The sequence below is a fragment of the Lepidochelys kempii genome, chromosome 7 (genome assembly GCF_965140285.1).
Source record: "Lepidochelys kempii isolate rLepKem1 chromosome 7, rLepKem1.hap1, whole genome shotgun sequence".
NCBI lineage: Eukaryota > Metazoa > Chordata > Testudines > Cheloniidae > Lepidochelys > Lepidochelys kempii.
In genome coordinates, this window is record NC_136386.1 from 29,733,593 (window position 1) to 29,757,655 (window position 24,063).

General features: G+C 53.5%; 1 protein-coding gene across 1 annotated transcript; it reads right to left on the reverse strand.

Moving 5' to 3' along the window:
* Positions 1-746: 746 nt before the first annotated feature.
* Positions 747-22,439, reverse strand: RAB1B (RAB1B, member RAS oncogene family). Its single transcript, XM_073351615.1, has 6 exons — positions 22,336-22,439; positions 8,868-8,940; positions 7,727-7,822; positions 7,391-7,486; positions 6,337-6,468; positions 747-5,417 (listed from the first exon to the last, which is right to left on the reverse strand). The coding sequence occupies exons 1-6, from the start codon at positions 22,347-22,349 to the stop codon at positions 5,223-5,225; spliced, it is 606 nt and encodes a 201-aa protein (XP_073207716.1). The 5' UTR covers positions 22,350-22,439; the 3' UTR covers positions 747-5,222.
* Positions 22,440-24,063: the final 1,624 nt, after the last annotated feature.

Consider the following 24,063-nt stretch of genomic DNA (forward strand, 5'->3'; position numbering starts at 1 on the left):
ACACAGGGTGGTACCGATGGTGGCGAAGGCCACCGGCAGGCACATGGAAGCCTTGGCCGTGCAGGAAGTACACCCATTGACTGTTCTGCCCTGAGGTCCAGAATTGCTGTCAGCAGGCCTGCTCCCAGGTGTTTAAAGAGACACTACCCACTCCCCCCACGCTGAACTAGGGGCTGTGAAATGCACAGAATTATTAACAGCAACCAATAAGCAACTCTAGTATAGCAGGTTCCCAACCCAGCGCGCATTCTCCTGGGCCAAAGGGTACTTTGAAGGTGATCCATTGTAGCTGCGTTCCAGCCAGGGTCAGAGGTGAGATGCCACAGAGAGGCCCCAGGCAGGGCTGGTGAATGCTGACCCTCCTAGTCTTGCTGCCAAAATCCTGCTGGATCAAGCAACCACAGGGGGGAAAGGGCCATTTTCAGCAGCTTAAAGAAAAGGAGTACTTGTGGCACCTTAGAGACTAACCAATTTATTTGAGCATGAGCTTTCGTGAGCTACAGCTCACTTCATCGGATGCATACTGTGGAAACTGCAGAAGACATTATATACACAGAGACCATGAAACAATAGAGAGGGGGGTGGGAGGAGGTATTGTTTCATGGTCTCTGTGTGTATATAATGTCTTCTGCAGTTTCCACGGTATGCATCCGATGAAGTGAGCTGTAGCTCACGAAAGCTCATGCTCAAATAAATTGGTTAGCCTCTAAGGTGCCACAAGTACTCCTTTTCTTTTTGCAAATACAGACTAACACGGCTGTTACTCTGAAACTTTTCAGCAGCTTAAAACTCAGACAGACAGGCACCAGTTTCCATGAAACATCAAAAGGCAGGTCCCTGGCCCTAGGGCTACCTGCAGCCTGATTTCAAAGGGCAGGTGTAAACCACAGCCATATAAGGACTTTTCAAAAAGGCCACTGGACTTTCTTGTAGTAAAGGGTTCAACAGCATAGCTTCACACAGCCCAGCTCTGCTGAGAAATAGGCCCAAGTTTGGACACTTTCACAGCAAGATTTTCCATATTTCAAAACCTTTCACCCCAAAGCCTTTGGCAAGCTGTTTATCCAGAGATCTCTGGCTCAGTGCTGAGATGCAGCCACCCCAGGGGGTGGGAGGGAAGTGCTGGGCTATTGATGCAGGGATTTTTTGCCCAGCATGGGGATCCAGCTGCCCCTGGGGTAGGGCACAAGGCTGGTTATACAAGGATCCCTTGGCTAGTGTGGAGATGCAGCCACCCTGGAGGGGGGGGGGGGGGCATGGGGAGTGTTTGTGCAGGGATCCCTCACCTCATGTAGAGGTACAGCAACAAGGGTGTGTGCATACCCACAGGTGTGTTTAGGGGGGAATTCCTGCTGCTGGGCAAACTCATGCTGCTGTTTCTCCTGCCCTTGCAGTGTCCTTATTTCTTGACAACAAAGGGCTTAAAATAGTGGATTGGTCTGTGGACAGGGGACACAATGGCTCATCCTGAGCAGCAGAAATAGCCCACCCTCACCTCTCACCCCAGCAACCATTGGCTGAACCTGTGCTGAATAAAGGCACCTGCTATTTCCTCTGCAGGTCAGGGGTGGGGCAGGGAGATGGTGCCCAATGTTGCCCCTTAGCAAATAGATGGTATTAGCAGCACACATGCACCCGTCAAGTCTGGTGTACTCCAGCTGGGGCCCAGCTCTCTGACCCACGCCCCCACACAGGGGACAGATAGCCAGGCAGGACCTGCCCCTCCCACCAGGCTCCCAGCTGCTGCCCTAATTCCCCAACTCCTGTCCCAGATCCTCCCAGGTTGGTGCTGCTTGTGGAGGCAGATCCAACCCCCAGCATCGAGGGAGCCAGTGCAAAGTGAACACACTCTCCTCCAACAGCGTGGGGGGGGGGGGGAGCCACAGCCACCCTGGAGAGAAGACCCACAGTTCGCAGTAGCAATTGTAGGGCCCAGTCTAAGATGCTCATTTTCCATACCTCACTTAACCAGTTTCATATGGGGACCCCTCCCCCAGGCAGTGTTGGCAGATGCAGGTCCATCACCCACTCAGCTCATTCCCAAGGTGGGCACAGGCACCAATCAGGGCTGAGCCAGCCCCTCTCTGACAGCCTCAGCCAGCCCTGCCCCTTGCCACAGTGAAGCAAGTCAACAATCCAGGACAGGACTGGGTCTTAGTATTAAGGGAGATGGGGGGGGTGCAGTGATTTCCTCTAGGTGAGGGTTGTACACTGTCCCCCTGGCCATGGCATCAGAGAACCTGCCAGGGGCTCTAGCAAGATTACTAACACCTGCATGCACAAACAGCTAAGGCAAGGGAGGTATGATACAGTTGAGCAGCGAGCAGGAGCAAGGTATGCGGGCAGGGCCGCGGAGGTGTGATGGGCCAGGGCCCCACCCCCCCACAGAGGGATCCTATTTATGCTGCTTGGTGCAGAGACTGTGGTCCAAGCCAACACCATGGTGGGGGCTGATTGGGGGCTCAACCCAAGGCCAGAGAGGGCACTGCCACGCACCACAGCCCTCTGGGCCATGTCCACACAGAGGGGCAAGCTGCTTGGTGTACCATGCACCAACTCAGAAGACATGAGGTGAGCAGAAGCATACGTGGCATGTCCTGGGGAACAGCCCCCTTCTCACCCCCAGAAAGAGGTGCTATACAAAGCCTTGGGCCCAGCCCACATAGTAGGCAGAGAGTACAACACAATGTGTGTAAATGAAGGGGAATCTTGCCTAGTCAGAGCCAAGCCCCAAAGTTCTCTAGGCCACCCTGGCAGCACCCTAAGACTTAGTCCCTGCAAGGAAGAACTAGGAACTGCTCCAAATGGGGGGGGGGGGTGTCCATAGGCTTTAGCAGCCCTCACGTGAACTTGCATGTCCCTCCTGCAGCCCCACAACTTGGCAAGGCTTGAAAGCAAATTCCTGCCGCCACCCCCCCCCCCCCCCCCCACACACACACTTTCAGTAACATCTATCCCCAGCAGGTCTCACCATAGCACAGAGACAGAAGCACACAGAACCCTGGGGACTCCCAAAGGGGGTGTTATCCAGTCCTCTTGCCCCTGCTCCATTGTGAGGCAGTGGCCCAGAGGCCACACATGGCCGTGAAAGAATTACAGGCACCTGACAAGCAGGAGAGGGAGTCATTCCCAGCCAGCAAGATGCCACCCCACTGCTAGGGGGAGATAGTTGCCCCAAAACATGCCCAGCTCCGTAGCTCAGTGCAACAAGCCAGCACTCCTGCTACTGCAACAGTCTAGCCCAGGATTAGGATTTTACTCCCCCCACCCCTTTGGCAGGTGTACACCTGCCCTGCTCTAAAAATGAACACAAAGCTGGGTCAAGGGGATGCAGTCCCCCTCTCCCCCAGCTTTGAGTCTTCCAAAATGGCAGGGGAGCTCTCAGCCCAAGGACACTGCTGTGTTCCATGGCAGCCACAGGCAGGTAAGCTCAGCTCTGGGCACTCCCAGGGAGCAAGAGTAGCAGGTACAGCTAGGAAAGGAAGATCGGGGGGAGAGGAGAGTTTAACTGACTGGGGGCCACACTGGGGAAAGGAGGCAGAAGGTGCCCAAGCTCAGCTGTACTCAGTCTAGCTGGGGGACCCTAGGCAGGGGGCTGTACAGTGCCTGCACTGTACCAGGGCTGCCTGATCCAGGGGGGAGGGGCACCTGGCCCAGCCCATGTGTCTCCCCCCTTTCTTGCGGTGCACACCCCAGCAGGCCTGCTGATAAGAAGAAGGGTGCAGGCCGCAGGAGCCTCCCTGCAGAGGCACTCACCTTTATTTTGGAATTTTTTTTGTTCCATTTTTTTTTTTTTTTTTTTTTAAAATAATGTCACTGGTGGAAAAAAAAAGCCAATAAATGAACCATCCAGGCAGCTCCTCCCACTACCCTAAACGGGCATGACTGAGCCAGGCCAGACAGTGGGGGGCTGGGCACAGCAAAGGGACACACGCTCAGGGCCCCAGCTTCCCCTTCTTGCCAGGGTTGGGGGTTGGTCACAATGGGAAGGGCTGATGCTGCAGAGGGGTGAGCTGAGCAGTAGAGGGCTGCCCCCATGCACTTGCCCCACAGAAAGAATAAGAGCTTCCCAGCTGGGGCAGAAGTAGGACAGCTGCTCAGTGCATTAGCCCCCCCTGAGGGCTGAGGTGCTGAGAGCTCCTGAGCCACGAAGAGCCCTGGGGAAGGGGCTGGACAAGCAGCTCATAGGCCTCTGATCAGTTCTAAGGCCCCCAACTGTCCATGCTACCCTGAATACATTCAGTGGGCCTGGCATGGGGTGGCCCAGGGACAACTGCCTGCCCCACTTGGCTGAGGAGCACTAGGAGACAGCCTCAGCAGGGCGAGGTGAGGAAACTGAGGGATGGAGGTGAAGTGGCGGTATCAGGCTCCACTCAGTGTTCCTGGGCCAGCCCTGCGTCACAGCCACTCTGTGGCACTGTGTGAAGGTCTGCAGCAGGGGTATAAATATTGAACTAGAGCAAGGCAGTGGGAGGAAAGGGGACCCCAAACTACAGCAGAGAGGGGATTAAACAGAAGTCTCTGCGCTGCTGGGAGTGAGAGGAATGAGAAAAGACATGGAGCCAGGACAACACAGACCCCTTGAGTGGAGGCAGGGGGCACAACCCAGAGAGTAGCTTGAGCAGTTCAGAGCAGCCTATGCCCCTACCTCCATTATTTTGCTAGTGACAAGCAACTGCCCCATGGAGACCAGGTACCAGGCAGAAGAACCGCTCCAGCCAGCCTTGGCTCAACCTTAACCACATATGAACCTTCCCAGGAAGAGAGAGAGAGGGGGGTGAGCCTGTCACCATCCAAGACCCCCCCATATCTGAAACTGGAGAGAAGGGGACTGCAGGCAGCAGAAGAGCAGAGGCTGGGGGTGGAGATGGGGGCAGCCCCATGCACCCAGCAGGAAGGGGAGGGGAGCAGCAGCAGAGAACCCATGAGAAGGAGCCAGGAATCCTGCCAGCCATTGGGCACCAAGGACCAAGGCAAGAGGCTGCATAGAGGGAAGTTCTCAAGGGTGGGAGAGCACACCTTGCAGTCTGTCCCCACCACACACTTAACAAGGGTAAGTAATTAACACAGGCAGAGAACCCAAACCACCACCCCACCAGAGAGGTCCCGTCCCCCTGCATGGTATCATCCGGGAAAGTTGCTACTCCACAGGAGGAGGGTGCTGGACAGCACTGGGTTGGACGGTCCACTCCCCTCCCCATCCCACCCCTCAGTCCTTGGCCTCAGCAGCAACCTCCACCCGCTGGTTTGACTGGAGTGCTGTCAATTCTGAGATTGGGTCTGTCCCCGCCAGTGGTGGCGCCAGGGCCCATGCGCTTCTTGATCTCAGCTGCCATGGTCATGAATGACTGCTCCACGTTGGTGGCGTTTTTGGCGCTGGTCTCCAAGAACGGGATGCCCAAGGAGTCTGCAAATTCCTAAGCAAAGACAGGGGAAGAGAAAGGGTTACAGACTGGCAAGGCCTCTCCTATCTGTGGCACAACATGGGCAGGGCTGCCCCTGTCCCAAGAGTCACCTACCCAGGAGCGCCCTCATCCCTTTGGGGAGGGGGCAGTGCTGAGATCCCTAACCAGACAGGCACCATTCAAACCCCCAACACCCAGGCAGTAGGTCTGGTCAGTCATTAGCCCCAGAGTAGATAGGGAAACCAAAGCACACCCCAGGGAAGTGATTTACCAAAAGGGACACACCAAGCGAGTAGAAGAACTGGAAAAATAAATCAGAGGCCCCTGCTCTAACTAGACCTCACTTCCCTCCCAGAGCCAGCAATAGAACCCAGGTGTTCTGGATGATGGGTTGGAGATCCTAACCACATCCCCAGCTTCTTGGTGCCACAGTGAGCTGTAGCTCACGAAAGCTTATGCTCAAATAAATTGGTTAGCCTCTAAGGTGCCACTAGTACTCCTTTTCTTTTTACAGGAGAAGACTGCTACTTCCCAGAAATTAGCCTGTTTCACCCCATCACTCCTAGTTCTGTCCCCAGACACCTGTGTCCCCCAGCCAGGCAGGTGGCTAGGAGCCTGAGCCCACGGCTGGCAGTGGGAATGGAGGCAGCCAGCACAGCCCTGGAGATCAGCCCTACTGCTGGCAAATAGCAAGCCCTTCTGAGCTACAGCCAGGCACGACAGGGAGGAAGCATCTGATAGGACAAGTGCTGCCCCCTGGTGGGGCTTCCTGGTACTGCAGGAACATACTGCAGTGGGGACGGCCACTCAGTTGTTAGGGCCCCACCTGAGAGTTGCTGCCTGTCAGCATCTGGCAGATGCCGGAGGTGCCAGAGACAGAAGGGGGAGTGCTATCCACAAGCATCAGACGGGCTTGCTGTGCCCTGCTCACCTTGGCGGTGGTGTAGTCCACCACTTTCTTGGTAGTGAGGTCGCACTTGTTGCCCACCAGCAACTTGTTGACATTCTCGCTGGCATAGCGCTCGATCTCCTGCAGCCACTGCTTCACATTGCTGTAGGATTCCTGCAACAGGGAACGTGGGCTCAGCTGGACAAAAGCAGGACCGCAGCCACCCTGCCAGCATGCTTACAGCTACAGCTCAGAGCACCCACTCAGTGGGGAGCAGGTCCCCAGCACCCCTCAGCAAGGGTGCATCTCCATTTCATAGGCAGGAAATGGATACAGGGGAAGCAACTGGCACTAGGGTCACAGTGAGTTGGCAGCGCAGCTGGAGACAGAACCCAGGAGTCCTGCTCCCAGTGCTTTCTCTACCAGTACAGCCCTTCCCACATTCAGCAACTGTTCTTAGATGCTGTTACCTTGATGTCCTTCCCACCTACTCCAGGCAGCTGCTGCCAGCCTTGCCATCTTCAGAAACTGCTCAATTCCCCATCTTCAAGGTGAATATGGAAAAGAAGGCAGCGCAGCCCCCTGGGCCTGGCTTTGCAACCTGCTTGATGGGCCAGTCATGGGTACACCAGCTGCTGGCACAGAGCAGAGTAGCTGCTGCCATAGCGGTGCACAACACCTGCATCAGCAATGTCTGGGGCAGATGTGGAAGGAATGCAATGCCCCACTGGCACAGGAAGGGGCAGTGCCCAGCACAAAGGACATCAAAGGGTGCAGGAATAGATGTCACTTGGGAATAGTGATCAGGATCACTCTCTTCCCCAACAACCCCCCACACCCACCAGCCAAGACCCAACAACTCTGGGAGGACTGCCTGGTCTCCACTGTGCCACCCTGCAGGCAGGGTCTGGCTACCAACAGTGAGGCATTCTTACAGCCCTGCTCTAGTCCTGGAAACAGGACAGAACCCAGGGGTCCTGGCTCCCTAGGTGCCCAGCAGGCAGCCCATTGCCTGAACCTGGAGGGACCCTGGATGCAGGGAGGTCAGGGAGCTGTCAGAGGATTTGCAGGGCCAGAGTACTTGGAGCAGCATTACCTGATCTGTTACATCATACACCACAATGATGCCATGCGCCCCTCTGTAGTAGCTGGAGGTGATGGTCCGGAACCGCTCCTGACCAGCGGTATCCCACTGCAAGAGAAGGGAGGGGAGGGGAGGAGGTGGACCATTAATCCTCTCTAGAGAGAGACAGCAGCCCCTAGAGGGGAACCCCCCGTATTCCATTCCCCCATGTTCCTAAGCCAGCCAGTCCCCTACCCTTGTGTAGGATAGGAGCTTGCACCCTCAGAAGGGAAAGACCTGTATACCATTCCCTGCCCTCCAGGGCCAGTCCCCAGAGGTCAATGCAGCGGCCAGGGGCCAGATACTCACAATCTGTAGTTTGATGGTTTTGCCGTCCAGCTCAATGGTCCGGATTTTGAAGTCTACCCCAATGGTGCTGATGTAGCTCTCTGTGTAGGTGTCATCCTGGAGGGTGCAGAATGAGGTGATTACCAGGGCAGCTGGGGTCTGTGCTGAAACTTTTTCAACACCCAATTCCAGTGGTGGGGAAAGGTCATGAGCCCTGAATCTAAACATTCCTCAGACATTAACAGCCACCACTCAAAGGTGAACAGATGTCAGCCCAGTACTGGGCAGAGAGGAGGGTTTGGGATTTCTTTAAATAGGGGGCTTTTATTAAGTGCTTTGGGAGTTTGGAGATCCTGGTCAGGAGCTGCTTAGCTTCCAGGAAGGTTCTGCAATTTAAAAAGCCTATTTTAATCAACTGTCATTCTAGCAAGACAACTCCTTGGTACCTGCCCATTGCCAAAGGACATGCAGCACCAGCCACTCAGCTGCCCTGTAATGCTTGGTATTCCCACCCCAAAGTGCTTTATGGACAGACAAGACTATATGCAGCCACCTCTGGGGTGGGGTATGGGGACCATTAAGCAGCACACAATGATGTGCAAGTTTAGGAACCAGATGTGGAGTTACAGGAGGCCAAATATAATCACTCAAGATGGAAACTGACCAGGACACCAGAGTGATTACAGAGCCTCTTGGGACAGTGTCACAGGGTCAGGACCCCAGTTTTGGGTCTCTTGCAAAAGGCAGCACCTCCAATAGCAATGTCCTCAAGCATTGCACTGGTGCAACACTGACTACAAGGGCACAGAGGTCCCTATTGAGCCCTCCCTGCTGCTCAGCACTCTCCTCCCCAGCATGATACTGGGGTCAGACTGAGGGAAGAGGGCACCCTATTACGTCTCTGCTGTTCTCTGCAGCGTGGCAATCTCTTAGCCAAGCACTGACAGGCCTAAATGTCTTTAGCTTGCAAATTTGACTAGGTCAATGTAGGATTGTTTGAGTTTTCATAAAATATGCCCAAGGGTGATGAGACCCAAGTACCCACATCTCAGACACTACAACCTCACTGCAACAGCTCTGGAACAGATGTGGCCAGCCTGTCACCATATGGCTAGCTGCCCACTGGATCATGAGGGGCTCTGCACAGGGCAGGGACACTCACAGCAAATCGCAGCAGGAGGCAGGACTTCCCCACACCCGAGTCTCCAATCAGCAGCAGCTTGAACAGGTAATCGCTGAAACAGACACAGATTGAGAAGGAGGAAAACAGAACAGTTCCTGACTTTAGTAGTGTGGATAATTGGGGACCTCTCCCCTGCTCAGACCAGGGAGTGTTCCCAGTTGAAGAAGATTAGAGGGTCACATTCCCACAACCCCAGCGGGCAAGGACTTGGAGTACATGTAGTGGGGAAAAGTGTATGTGCTGGCAAACAACTCTGGTGTAGGGCATGGGGGCTCTTTAAACAGGGATCCTTAGTCGGATCTGGGCAGTCAGGACTCTGCTCCCTGCCACCCACAGAGTTCAAGAGACAACAGGGAGCATCAGATGCTCCATAGGGGATGTAATTAGAACCCAAGGATCGTGGCTCCCGGCCCTCCTGCTTTAAGCACTAGAGCTCACTCCCCCCTCTCAGAGTGGGGAACAAAAGCCAGGAGTCCCAATTCCAACACTCTCCCTTGCTTTGGATCAGTGCACACTATACATTCAGATCAGTCTATTAGGAATTGCCTACAATGGCAGTATCTTACAGAGCAGGGTCACCCTCTCAACCAAATTTTGAGAGGTCCACTTTCCAGGGTGCAGCCCATGGTGGAGGTCAGAAATGCAGGGAAACAGCATGGGGTGCTTGATTTTAGTACTTAGACTGCCTCATGAGTGGGGGCAAACTCTCTACAGGGCCCTCAGGACAGACTTGTTGCAGGCTCAGGGGATCCCAGAGACTAAGGCATTAAAAAATCCTGGAAACATTAAGAATTTGGGAACAAATGAAGCCATTCAGAGCTGGAGGCCAGAAAGGTGATCACCCAGCCATTCCTACATCTAGGGCCTTTCAGCTAGGCCAAGCCTAAAGGCCTTCACACAGCCCCTGAAATGCAGCCACAGCACAAGGATTTAGAATTTTTGATCAGGCAAAAGCCTGCCTTTAAGTCAGGTTTTAGATCTCCACACAGCCATGTGGGAGCCTCCACATATCTGCTGGTGCTGTTGGTTCTGCTGGGATTGGAGGAGTCACCCCAGGACACACTGTGGCTCTGTGGGTTGACACTGAGCACTGGGGCAGTTCTCAAACCTCTTGAGCAGAGACCCAGGTATTTAAAGTTTTAGGATCCCACTTGGTTATGGCCAGCCCTTTGCCCCCATAGCAAAATGCTCACCCAGTTCTGGGGAACCTACAGCAAAGCAGAGATCCCAAACTGGAGTGTCAACTCCAGGGAGGGGGAAGGAAGAGGGCCTTTCCTAAGAATCCTGCATGGACCATGCACCACAGTGCTGGCCTCTAGGGCTGGGTTTCTACAGAATGCAGGTGCTCTGGGGCAAGGCAGCTTCAGCTCTGCCCATCCTAGGGAGCTGGGCTCCTATCCTGGACTTGCAAGGTTGCTAAATTCAATTCTGAGGGGGTCAGTGGTGACCCTTAGCAGAAGGACAGCTAGGGCTTGGCAGTCAATCAGAGAAGGTCTCCCAGCAGTAAAGGGTCTGGAAATCTCCAGACTGTTTTTAAACTCCCTTTGAGGGAAGCAAACAGATCAAAGCCTCCAGGTCCGATCTCCGAGGAGCAAGTGAGCTGACCATTCCCCACTTCAGCCCTCTGCTCTGGGTGGGTTATAGGCTGCTCTGTCACCCACCACCCAGAACAGCTTCAACCCCTCAAATGCTAGCCAGAGATTTCTGGTCTCCAGTGACTTTCTCTGCATCCCTCACCATACTGAGCCAGTAAGTGTAGCCACAGCAAGGGAAGAGACCCATTTACAGAACAGCCCAATCCCAGTCACTGCAAGTGTAATCCATCACCCCAATACATTGCCATGGCAATGCCATGTGCAATGAAGCTGGTACCACCCATCCGTCCTCGCACAGGAAGGAGGTGACCCAACCAAGCAGCAACTCACCCTCAGCCATTGCGACCCAAGGCAGCAGCAGAACTTCCCACATGGTGACAGTGACATGGGGTTGCCAGGAAGGGGTTGCAATGGCCAGCCTGACTACAGATCTCATGGGAAGAGATGCTGAGTGGCTGGACATTAACACAAAAGCAGCTTAGCCCCAACCAGCTCCAGCTGGAGACTCTTGCTGCTCCCCAGTACTGCAGCTAGGGGTACTGGCAGTAAATCCCTGAACAGAAGAGGCTCATGATACATTCAGGACAGCCTAACCCAATCCCAGACAGAGACCAAGCCCTGGGACAGACTGACTGTCCCCTGCTCCAACACACAGGCGCCCTAAGAGGGATTGCAAAGCCAGAACAGACTTCCATGTCATCCAAGAGTTCAGAAGGCTCTGGAAGTTAGAAGCTGCAGAGCACTGAGGTAAATCACACAACGCGAGTCTAGTGGTCACAGTCTAGTGGTCACAGAAGGGGGCTAGGACTCCTGGGTTCTCCTCCCAAATCTTAGATGAGGTGATACAGTAAGAGCCCCCCATTCTGTGCCTTGGGCTGCTTCAGCTACTAGATCCCACTTCCTTCCCAGAGCTGGGGAAAGAACTGAAGAGTCTTGGCTCCCAGCCCTCTGTTTAATTCCATCCGGATGTCCATCCTGGATGCCAGCGCAGTTTCAGGCAGAACAACTGTTGTCTGTGGAGAGGGACTGATTTATCACCGAGAAGGATAACCTGCCCTAGAGTAACATTCAGCCCTTTACAACCTGACTGAGGTTCTGGCCATTGGACCCCACTCACTGCCCAGCACAGCTTGCCACTAGCAATAGCAGGGCCCTTCATGTGCTTTCCACCCACACCACAAGCCAGGAGGAACTGAACTGAGAGGCCTCTGCACAGACCGCTTTACCATACAACACCAGAGACATGGTAGCACCTATCCCAAGTACAGCCCCTCCTCTGCCTCACTCACTGGCCAGCTGAGCTGAGGCCTCTGACCAGCAACACAGCTCAGCACAGTCACAAAGCCTACATCCTGACAGCATGTGACACAGAGCTATAGCATCCTTCACCCCAAAGCAGGGTGCAGGACGACCTATTACTGTGGCAAACTGTTTACACAGGAGCCCTGGCCTGGCCCCTGCCCAGTGCTGCATGACAGTGCAGGCAGAAGTGAAGGTTAATCAGACTCAATTGCATTGAGGGAACTGTGGGGAAAATGAGTTGCTACCAGGCCATCAACATCTAGAGGGGGGGGGGGGGGGGGAGAAGGAAGGAAGAAAGGCATCCCCTCTCAGCACCTCCAGCATAGGGGGAGAGCACCCCTTGTGGAGACCAGTAGCACCCTTTCTTAGAGCTCAGCCCCACGACACTAGATTCAGTGCCTGCTCAGACGGAGAGCACCCGCTACAGAATCACCACTACCCCATGTGGCAGCTTAGGTTTTCCACGGAGGTCTCCTATCCAAGTAGTGACCCTGCCCAGCCCCACTTTTCAGTGCTGCTGCATTACACAGCTATAGTTTGAATCCATGCAGTACCCCCCCAAATGAGCAGTAGGAACACGCAACAAGGCTCTGCACACCCAGAGCTAGACTCAGCTCCCACCCTGCCCTCCTGGTGCAGATCTAGCACTTGCCCCTGGGGAGGCTGCCTGGCTGTCGGGTACACCTGCTACATTCAACCCCTGCTTTATATTGCATACAGTACAAGCCTTTTCTAAAGGCTCATTAAGAACCAGCCAAGGGTAGCCCTGGATACACACCAGGCTCCGCAGAGACAGCTACCCCCACAACTCACCACAAGCCCTAATTAACACCTGCCCTTTTCAAGCCTCATAGGCTCTTGCAAGTACCCAGGCTAGGCTATCAAGGCCCATTACTCCTCACAACACAACCCACTCTTAGAGAGCAACTGATAATAAAACGTAAGCCCTGAAGCTCTGGTGCTGGCAACAAGAGAGAGAGAGATCGATCCAGGGAATAACTGCTCAGAAGAGTGCTGGTAAACTGGAGTCTATGATCTCCAGACTCAAAGCCTCACCCACATGAGAAATGTATACCAGTCAGATCAACACTATGTTTGTACAGCACCTGGCATAACAGGGTCCATGTCCAGGACTCCTAGGCCACAAACTGGTGCAAATCCTACTACAGACATTTGGCTTTACAGTGGCTTGTTAAACTGCTGGAAGTTAAAGCCAGGTACATTGAAACTGGAATTAAGCAGGCCTGGCAGAAGTCAATTTTTATGGATTTTCTTTTCCCCCCCAATTGACAATTTTTATTTAAGAGTTTTCTTCTATTTTTAAACTCCCCCCCCCACAGTTGCAGAGGTTGGGCTACTGCAGTGTTGATGGCAGGGGGTTCCCTCTGCGGCCAAGAGGCACAATATATGGGGAGGCTGCAGTCCTGGCCCAGCAGAGCAGAAGCCCCTGGTTGTGGGGGAGGCCATCCCACTGCTAAACAGCTCCTGCCCAGAGACAGCGCCCACAGACCTGGCTCATGACACCCAATCCCTGCAGGCACAAGATGTGAGGAAGGCTGGGGTCCTAGTAGGGAACTGCAGACACCACTGGCCAGGGCTTTAAGGAGTCCTTGTGTCCAGCTGAAGGGGGGAGGCCACCCTACTGCTGAATGGCTCCTGCCTGGGGTGGCCTCTTCAGTGAGCAGAAACAACTCCCATACCTTGTGCCTTCAGGGATTGGGCATCACCAATCCTGCTCGCTCATTCACTAGTCAGGAGCACGGGAGCCATCCCCAGGCAGTTGCTCAGCAGGGGGTGGTCTCCCTGCAGAGGTGGGGGCAGGTCTTCCTCCTTGCAGTCCTGGAGGAGGGTCTCTGTTCCACTGGGCTAGGAGCGCTGCAGCCTCCCCAGACTTTGCCTCTGCAGAGATCAGGTGATGCTGGCCCTTAGGAAGCAGAACTCTGCTGACACAGACCAGCTCACTCACTCCTATGACAGCAGGGATGCAGAAGGCTCCCCACACATGACCCAGTCCCCGCAGTCATATCAACTATTACCAACGGATTTGTTGATTTCAGTGTGTCAGCTGAAAGACATTTACTGACAGTTCTAGATTAAAATCTAATCTATAAAGCCTAGAAATAAGGCACCAGTTTTTTAGCCAAAGGAAGTGGCAGATTCTCCATGCTGTGTTGGTTTCAAATCCAGACTGGATGCTTTTCTGGAAGGTACTTTTGCCAAACCCAAATAATTGGACTTAATACAGGGATCACTGAGTGACACTCTGGCCTGTGATATACAAGAGGGTCAGACTAGAGCAGCGGTTCTCAAAGCTGGTCTGCCGCTTGTTCAGGGAAAGCCCCTGGTGGGCCAGGCCAATTTGTTTACCTGCCACGTCCGCAGGTTCGGCGGATTGTGGCTCCCACTGGCTGCAGTTCACCGGTCCAGGCCAATGGGGGCTGCAGGAAGCGGCGTGGGCCAAGGGATATGCTGTCCACACTTCCTGCAGACCCCACTGGCCTGGAGCTGCGAACCACAGCCAGTGGAAGCTGTGATCAGTCGAACCTGTGGCTACAGCAGGTAAACAAACCGGCCCGGCCCACCAGGGGCTTTCCCAGAACAAGCGGCAAACCAGCTTTGAGAACCACTGGACTAAAGGATCTAACTGTCCCTTTTGGCCTTAACTCTGAATCTTAAGTTTTGTTTCAGTCACGAGGCATCAGCTGAAGCTAGATTGTTTTGAGAGTGATTTATATTAAAGATCCATAGATTGTGGCCCTTTCTTCCCAGCTACTCTGGCCTACTGTGTGACATAAGTACCAGACAGCCTACAAAGGGGTTTGCATTGAGTAAACAAAACCAGCTTACACTTATTGATGTTAAATCAGTGGTTCTCAAACTGTGGGCTGGGACCACATTTTAATGGGGTCACCAGGGTCATTACACTTGCTGGGGCCTGGGGCTGTAGCTGAAGCCTGGAGTAGTGGGGCTTAGGCTCCACCTCTCCTCTGCCAACCTGTGGTGATGTAGTCTTTTTGTTGTCAGAAGGGGATCACGGTGCAATGAAGTTGGAGAACCACTGTGTTAAACTGATGCAGCTTTCCTTGTGCAGTGCCTGCGGCAGCAAGGCCCATGTAGGGAGAGTGTGTAAACACACAAAGTGGCTCACTGCCAGCACTAATTCTGGTCACTGCCAGGAGCAGGACGATTTTATAAGTGGAAGCCTCTGTCAGCACAAGCTGGGCTGAGGGTTCCACTTCACCGCAGAGTTAACTTGGCTTCCAAGGCAAATGCAGTCCCTAACTCAAGCCCTGTTCACACAAAAACCCATTCCCCTCAAGTGTGGTGGTTTCAATTTGAGCTGGCTGGCTTGTAGAGACGTAGGCTACAGCTCGTGCGAGCACACCTCACCCTGCAGCGTGGGTGCAAGCTAGTACCACGAGTCCTCCAATGCCTCCATTCCCCGAGTCTCCTTCCCAGAAAGGACAGGCCAGTTGTCCCACAATTCACTAAAGAACTCAGAGCAGCTCAGCAGACTCTAGTGCTAAGAACAATGGGATATGCTCTAAGAAGTCTTAGTGCCAAACACAAGGGAGCCCAGTACCAGCATGGCCACAGCAGCTCCAGTGTTTTCAGGCAGGGTGGCCACTGGCACTTGAATGAGGCCAACTCCAGAGCAGGTCACTCAAATTAATGCTGGGTCTGAGGGTCTCTCAGCACTACACCAATGCATTTTATGTAGAACAGATTTTGCTTGTCACTGACCTGTTCTGGATTCAAACCTGTGCCATGGGGTTTCACTGCCCTGTCAATGAAGGGGTGCTAAGCAGTTCACATGCCAAGCTTCAACATCCCATGAAGTTACTGCTCAGATTTAAAAATGAGGAAACAGAAGTCTAGAGATGGAAGCAACTTGACCACAGCTGCTTGATGAGTTAGTGCAAGAGCTGGGACTAGAACCCACAAATCCTGACTTCCAGCCCTCCCAGCTATCTGATAGCCTCTGCCCACATGCTATACAGATAGTGTGACTGGTCTCCAGGGCTGTATGCAACTGTATGAAGACCTAATGGGTGAGGCCTCTGACAACTTCTCTGCTGCCTCCCACAGCCCTCTGCACAGGGATTGTGAGAAGAGAAGTGGTGTCTGCTGCATGGAAGTAGTTTGTTCCCCAAGCCCAGATTGGAGACTCACTTCACAGCTGACTCAGGAAGATCAGACATACAGGATACAGGGACAGATGTTTAATCAAAAAAGCTGGTAGCCAGAAGTCTTTGGTTTTATCCCCAGCTCTGGAGAGCAGTGGGCAGGAAATCAGGACTCTCTGCCTGTCTCTGGAGAGAGTGTAGTTCAGTGGTTAACGAGAGCCCTGGGTTCTATTCCTAGCTCTTCCACCTACACTGCATGATTGCGAGTAGGGTCCTCACCTCTGTGCCTCAGTTTCCCCACCAGTAGAAAGGGGCTAATTCCTTTCGGTAGCATTGAGGACTGCAGGATCCTTTGATAACAGGTATTAGGGAAGCCAGGTGTTTCCCTAAGAACCCAGCCACATATGAGCTACTGTGACAGCACAACACCCACCCCTTTCTTGACTGCTCTTGCAGACACATTGTTCCATCTGACTTGGGGAGAACTGGTGCCCTGTCCTCCCATCTCCACTAGCTGGGGGCAGCAAGGATGGCTCCCCATCCCTATACCTCACCAACATGTTGGCAGGGGCAGAGGTATTTGTGAGCAGAGCTGACAGAATCTGGGCAGCATCTCTCTGCAGACAGTGCTTTGCTGTAACACTGTTTCCCAGCAGCCCTCACTGCAGGTGCCTGAGCCTTCTCTTCTGTAGCACCTGTCATCTGGGACCTGCTCCCAGGCTTACCTCAAAACCACACCACACCCACTCCACTATGGCAGCAAGCTCCTCAGATCCATGTCAAGCTGGGTTCTGTTGTAACAACTGGCCTACAAATTTACTCTATTTGTGAGCTCAGCTATGAAAGTGAGTTTATGAAACATCACAACAGCCTATAACAAGTGTAGATGGGAAAAGGTGCAAGAGAGACCAAGTACACCTCTTCATTTGGACTAACTCAGTCTGATAACTAAAACAGTGTTGAGATCATTCCCTGGTAAACAAGATAGCAGTAAGACTGGAAATCAGTGAACCAGAACTGGTGTCAGAAATTAGGTCTAATTAGACAAAGTAATGAAGGAATAGGCTATTCCATCCATCACTCCCTTTGGGAGAAAAACTGGAGATGGCTATCATGATGCTGGCCGACTAACAGGTGAGAGAAGGGGAATGAGTGAGCTTCACCATCCTGGCTGTCATCCCTACTGTCTGTGTCGTCTTCTGACTTTCTTCATCCTAATCTGAGAGATGTCCTGATCAGAATGGGCAAGAGAGGGGGACTCAAACATTGCCACCTCCACTACTTCAACTGAATCTCAAACACCAAAAAGAATGTGTGACTTTAAGCCCTCCCTCCCCACTCCGTGTGTCCTTTTCCTTCCCTATTTTATTCTCCTTTTGTCCTCTGTTTAATAAGCATCTCAGCTGGCCAAGACTATATATTCTGCAACACAGCTGTAAGCCTGTGACCAGAAAGAGGCAGCTAAAAGCAATGCCCTAGACAGCTTTATGCTGATACAAGTTTGCCAGGTCTTTGAGTGGCTTATAAGACCATGTGCTGTGCCTGTCTTTCTACAGCACTGAGGCTGCAAGTGAAACATAACCCAAGACAGAAGTTGCATTTTCTAGCTTTGCTGTCCTTCTCTCCCCTTGTGTGTTTGTCTTGTTTGGTCTTAGAAACAGGATCAGGTTTTATCAGCAACAGTCCTAGCCCATCTCTACTAACTTTTCTTTCCCACAAAAGGGCAGTTACCACCATCTTTAATGCCATGTAAGAAACTGTCAAACAAGGGGTTGTGTGTTCTAAAACTCTACAGCTAAAGAGAAAGACCAAGGGAGCTGTTAAAATGAAAATATTTAAAAGCCTTTGAAATGTAAATAAAGTATTAACTTTCCTTTTTCTGTATTTGCAATAGAAGGTTTAAAGAACAGTGATTGCGTTTACACCATGGTACTAAGCAGGCTGAGGTCTCTGTATACCTAATTCAGACCCTTGTTTACCACTGTTTAAGGTTGGACAGTGACTGGGTTATGTTAACACCTTTGGCCCACATTTTCCATCTAAATTGATACAAAAGTTCTACCCTGCTCCTCAGCTACTGCAAGCCAAATCCTGCTCTCATCCCACAATACCCTCTTCTGCTTTCAGGTGTCCCCAGGCAACCCCTCCACTTTTCATGCTTCCTCTCAGGACTGTGCAGGCAGCAGGAGCTCACCCCACTCATTGAAACCTAGCTGATGATTCTGTCCAACAGGCAAGCCAGGAGAGAACTTAACTCCAGCACCAACAGCATCATGGGGTACAGGCAGGGGATGCTGTGCTCTGCTTGGTAATAGCAGGACAGGGGGAGGACTGAAAGACTACTGAAGGCCACTGTGACCAGGACTCGCAAAGATCCACAGATTGGAGCTGGTGGGCACACTTTCCTCCCAAACAAAAGGTGTTGCTTGGGAAGATATGTCTGGGAGAGAACAATCACTATGAGATCTCAGACCACACAGGTTCCAGGGCAAAGGAGGAAGCCACACCTGCTGGGATGTCAAAACCCCACAGGGCCAAGCACCACCCTAGCCTAGCTGGGATCCAGATGCAGAACTGTCCCATGAGACAGTTTATATAGGAATAATACTCACACCCAGCCAGAATGGAAGCTTTATACAGCTGAGTCCAACAGGGGGCAGGGCCTTGGGAAGGTCTTTAAGCGCCCCCTCCTCCCAAAGAACAAAAAAGTGGTGCGAAATAAAAGACCCAGCAGGAGTTAAGGGGGTTCATTCTCCCAGCACTCTGCTCTCCAGACCCCTCCACGTGTGCCGAGATGACACTGCTTTCACAAGAGCACAGGGGTTGAGTGACTCCTATTGTTGTGCAGAGCTGGAGTTTGTGACAGGAAGAGTTCAGTACCTCATCCAGCCCATGCAGAATGGCTCCTCAGTGCTTGGCTTAGTACTGTGATGCCCCTGCTGCCCTTGGGTGGAGATTCCTTGCACCAGAGACTTCACTGTTAGGAAGGGCTTCCCAATATACAAAACTTCCCTTCCCCCGGCTTTATTTATCTGCCCCCTTACGCCCCCTCAACAATGCTTTCCCCTTGCTGATCGTCCCAGCCTTCAGATATGGGGCAATTTACAATCCTCTGAGACAATACAGAGCAATAGGTAAGGCTCAGGCACTGGCACTCAGGACTCCTGGGTTCTAGCCTCAGGCACAGATGTCACTGGCACAACTGGTTCCCCCTCTGAACCACAGGAACAATATCGACCATGCTTTTTAAGGCGCCAAGTGTTTGGCCCAGCCATACGTATATGGCCCTTCGTCATCCCCAGAAGCCAGGCTCCAGGAGTTCTCAAGTCAGTACCCAGGCAACAGTCAGTGGTCACCATGTAGTGCGAGTGCCTAACTGCCCCCAGCATTGCTCAGGTACAGAAGCAGCCCAAACTGAATCTTGGAGCCCAGCTTCCCTTACCACCCCCCCCCAGTGGAGGATCAGCATTGTCATAAAAGGAACAGACTCCGTCTCAGCCCCAACCAGAGCTCTTCAGCAGCTACCATGACTCCTCCTTCCTCAGATCCCATCCTGCCTCTTCCAGCCATCATGCTGTCAGTACAACACTTTAGTTGCCTGCACAATGCAGGCAGGAATGAGCACTGTCACCACTGCACCGGAGATAGTTGCCACAGCCATTGGGTGCATCTGAACAGACCTCTCTCTCATCACCACCAGCTTGATGCTGCTGCAAGGAGACAGCAACACCTTCCATGATTACTTGGAGTCTCTACACAAGGGGTATCCAACATGTCCCTTGCCTCTCACAAGTGTTTCTGCTCCAAATGGCCCAATAAACCTTTGTACCATCCCCATGATACCTCCAGGGGCTCCCAAAGGAATTTGCACAATTAATTATGGGGCATTTGAGTGCTTCCAGCATTGGAGAATTGTTACATCGGTCACCTCAGACCAACGGAATAAGGTAGCCCGGCTGCATTACTCCTCATTGGCCCAGCTAGCCTGGTGACACAATCAAGTCCTGCTGGCAGCAGGCAACATGAGCGCCATTTCCTAATGAGTGTGTTTTGCTGGTGGGGAGGGGACAGGAAGCCCTGACTCATGCTATCTCCGGTCACTTTTCCTTTAATTCAACATACATTCAATACAGATGCTTTGGGGCGGTCCCTAGTGGGGGAGCATGACTAGCTATCCAAGAGAATGCACCCACACAGGTCAAAAATTCAGCAAAAACAGTGCTGGCTCAGTCTGAGATTGTCCCCAACCCCCACTTCTGGAGTTCCTATGCTCCTGGTGCCTTTCACACCATATCAGACATCACTTCACCCACCACTTCTGGGGTGGGAGACAACAGCTGTTTAACAGCCAACAGAGATACTAGCAAGAGCAGAATCCTGTATCCATTTGAAACTCAGGGAGAGGGATTTAAAAGGAAGAAAAATGGAATGGCCCCAAGAAAGGCTGGGAAGAGAAAGGGTATTGGGCTCCAAGAAGTCAGGACCTATGCTAAGTCTCATCTGAAAGGCAGAATCACAGGAGCTGCCCGTCAGTGCCAGATCTTGGCTCTGACAACCTGCTACGAAAAGTGTGTTGACAGCTTCATTCAGAAAGGCAGCCAGCGCTACTTGAGAAGTGTATGTGTGTGGGGGGTGTCTAGTTTGCCCCCTAGCAGCTCAAGAGGGAATGCCACCAGCCAGATGTGCAGTTCCTTTTCCAGAAAGCCTCACTCTCCACAAAGCCACCTGTCATCAACACTAACTGGCTGTTCAGAGAGGCCATGAGGCCAAACTCCTGGCTGCTCTGATCAGGGCATTATTTAAACCCAGAGCTGACCAGGTTGCCGTTGCCATTGCCTTCACCTTCTCCCTCCAACAAGCAGACAATTTGGACGAGGACTTCTGCCCACTTCTGCCTACAGCCAGCTAGAATGCAGCTTTCCTGTGTGCCCACTTAGGGGATGGCCCCTCTGGAGGCACATCTGAGCTCCCTCAAGTGCCCCAGAGCTGCAGTCACATACACACTCTGGAAGCAGTCAGAGCACTTCCCATTTCAGTCAGTGCCAAGTCAGCCTAGTAGGAAGGGCACTCCACATCCCTTGCTGTGGAAGCTTCAGTGAAGAAGGATTCAAAGCATGCCTATGATTTGCATCAACTTGACTTTTTCCCTGTGCTATTGACAAGCAGCTGTGATAATTAGCACTAAGTCCACTTGAAGCAGCCAAGTTGCTGCCCTGTAGAACCACCATCTCATGGGGGAAGGCGGAAGCCCAACAGAATTGCACTGAAATGCAACAAAGTTTGTAAGGGGTCTGTTTGGCTCTGAGGTGGAAAATGGGGTTTTCCCCTACAGGCCACTAGCTCCAGCCAGCCTCCATGGTGGAAAGCTGTTCACATCTTATGTCTGTTTGGTGGCCCATCCCCCTGAAACACACTGGGGTGTGGGTGGTCTCACCCCAGGTCACATGAGGGCAACCATCTATATCACCTGTCCCCCAACCCAGTGGACACTAACCAGTCCCTTGCTGGCCTCCTCTGCCAAGGCCTGAACGGGTCCCAGCACCGACTGAAATCCCATCAGCCCTTGAGAGAACAGCTGGTGTAGTTGTTAGGGTGCCAGCCTGCACAGGGGAGACCTGGGTTCAGCTTCTCCAGACTCCCTAGGCCAGTCGTTCAGGGCTCACGTACACATTGTCCTGCTTTACTGACACCAGTCTAGTTAATGCAATGCAAGGCCCTAGTGTGGCTGGAGTTACTCTGCTGTACAGGTGCTTTACACCCATACAGTTACCCCCGGGCAGCAAGGAGGAGTGGGGCGCTTTAGCCCGGAATAACCTTGCCCACCCTAGGTACTGTTCTAGAACGAGACTGCTACAAAACCGCCCGCACCCCCCGCTGCCTCAGCTCCCAGTGTAGGGCTGGACTGACCCCCCCAAGGCGAGGATAAGACCCGCCACCCCCCCGGGTTCCCCGCAGACACCCAGTGACAGGGCGGGCGCCGGGGCAGAGGGACCCAGCCCCGCAGGGAGCTCCCTGGAGCCGGGTCTGCTCTCCCCTGGAGCCGGGTCTCGCCCCCCGAGGCCCCTCAGCCGCCCCAGGGAGGGGCCGAGCACGCGGCTGGCGCCGGAGCGGGGGGCCCAGGGACGCTGGTGAGGGGAACGGACCGGCAAGTGAGGCAGGGCAGTGCCAGGGGAGGGGAAGCGGGGGGCCCGGACCCCGGCCGGGGGACGCTAGGGGGAGGCGGCAGGAGACGCCCCGCGGCCCCGGAAGGGCAGCAGGGGCGGGGCTACGGGGCTGTAAGGCCCCGGCGAGAGCGGCTCAGGGCCCAGCGGGGGCTGTGGGGAGCGCTCTGGGATAGGGTCCCACGGTGAGGGAGCAGCCCCGAGGGGCTTCGGTCCGCCTGAGCCACGAGGGTCCCGGCCCTGCCCCTCCCCGCGCACTCACTACTCGGGGTTCATGGCGGCGCCCCCGCGGTGATTTCGGCTCCTCCTCACTCACAAGATGGCGGCGGCCTGCGACACCCCCCTCGGTCCTCCCCCCACCCCAGGGGCGGCACCGCCAGTACGCAAGTGCGGAGGCCTGCCTCCGGCACCCTGGGATATGTAGTCTCCCGCTCACGCTTGGCCACGCCCCTTCCCCTGCGTCCGCGCGACCTGCGGGGAAGTGCGCATGTGCGGAGAGCGCATGACTTTATGGGATGCGTAGTTCCTCTTACCCAGGCTTCGCGCGCTCTCCGTGCAGACGCTGCTTGTCCCGTGCACAGGCGCCACACACGCAATCCCTCACGGGATATGTAGTTTACTTGCCGGACTCTTTGTCAGACACGTGTTCAGTGTCTCCTTCGCAAAGCCCTCAGCCGCAAAGACCCCTGGGGGATGTAGTTTATTGACCAGTTCAAGCTAACTTCAGAATCCAGGAGACCGCAGAGCACAAGGGAGGGGGCGGGAGCCAGGACTCTTGGGTTCTTCTAGCCCTAGCTCTAGGAGAGGAGAGGAGTGGGGGGTCTAGTGGTTAGAACCAGGGCCTGGGTATCAGGACCGCTGGGTTCTAGCCCTATGTCAGGGTAATAGTGAGGTTGTGACTCACGCACAATGACTGGTTGGGTGAGTCACTATTGCTTTTAGCCTTTGTTGCAGTTACCCCTAGTTAATTTCAGTGAAACACACCCTTGTTCTTGCATCACAGGCAGGGGAAACCAACACTTCCAATCTCTCTTTCCAACAGGCTCCTGCCCTCTCTAGGGGTTGTTAGCAGCACTGTGCTACAGAGTAGGACCTGGGCCTAGTACTTAGTTGTGGGGCTGGCTGCAGAAATGGTTGGGGACAGGCTGGCTTGGGTGATGTTTCTTCTAATGATGGCCCTTCTGGTTCTGTGTCTGTTCATCTGTAATCCTAGGGGACCTCACACAGCCTCCATGTGGACAGTTTTAGATGCTCAAGAGCTCCACACTCTGTGCCATAAGTGCCCATCCCCTAAAGTCCCACCAGAGGGGTCCAGAGGGAACCTCCAGAGCAGTGGTATAGAAGAAAGAGACTCAGAACAATCACTGCGTGGGTGGACCCTCAACTTCCTGTCTGTCTAGATGCTGTTGGAAGCAGGACAGGAACACTGGCTGCAGGGGCAGCTCACAATTACTCCATTCATGGCCTCTCCCAGCAGGGGGCACTGTCAGGAGAAGCAAAGGAGCACTAGGTGTACAGGGAGCTCCTTCCCGGCTATTCCAGGGGCTGCCTCTCTCAGTGAGGAGCAATGGCAGCAGGTGGGAGCTCTTGGCTACTCCAATCTGGAATACTCCTACAGGAAACACAGTGGGGAGTAGAGCTGGCTGAGCAGGAGATCCCAGCCTCTCCCACCAGGGGGTGCTGTAGGTGTGGAGCAGGAGCTCTGGCCAGGGGGACTCCTGGCTACTCCAGCCCTGGCCTTTACAGGGGTCACTGTAAAAAGCATAGCAGGGAATAGCAGTCCCAGACTGGCACCTGTTATATTTTATGGCATACAGATAGAGAAGGAGAAGAAAACACAAAATATTCCTGTCGGAAGATTGAAACATGATGCTACTTTATTTCTGAGAAATCAGAATGAAAACACACACAAACCCAACAACAGAGAGAGACGAAGCAGGCTGCTCCTTATAAAACCAGAATGATCCAGTTCACCTCAAGTTGCTGTAGG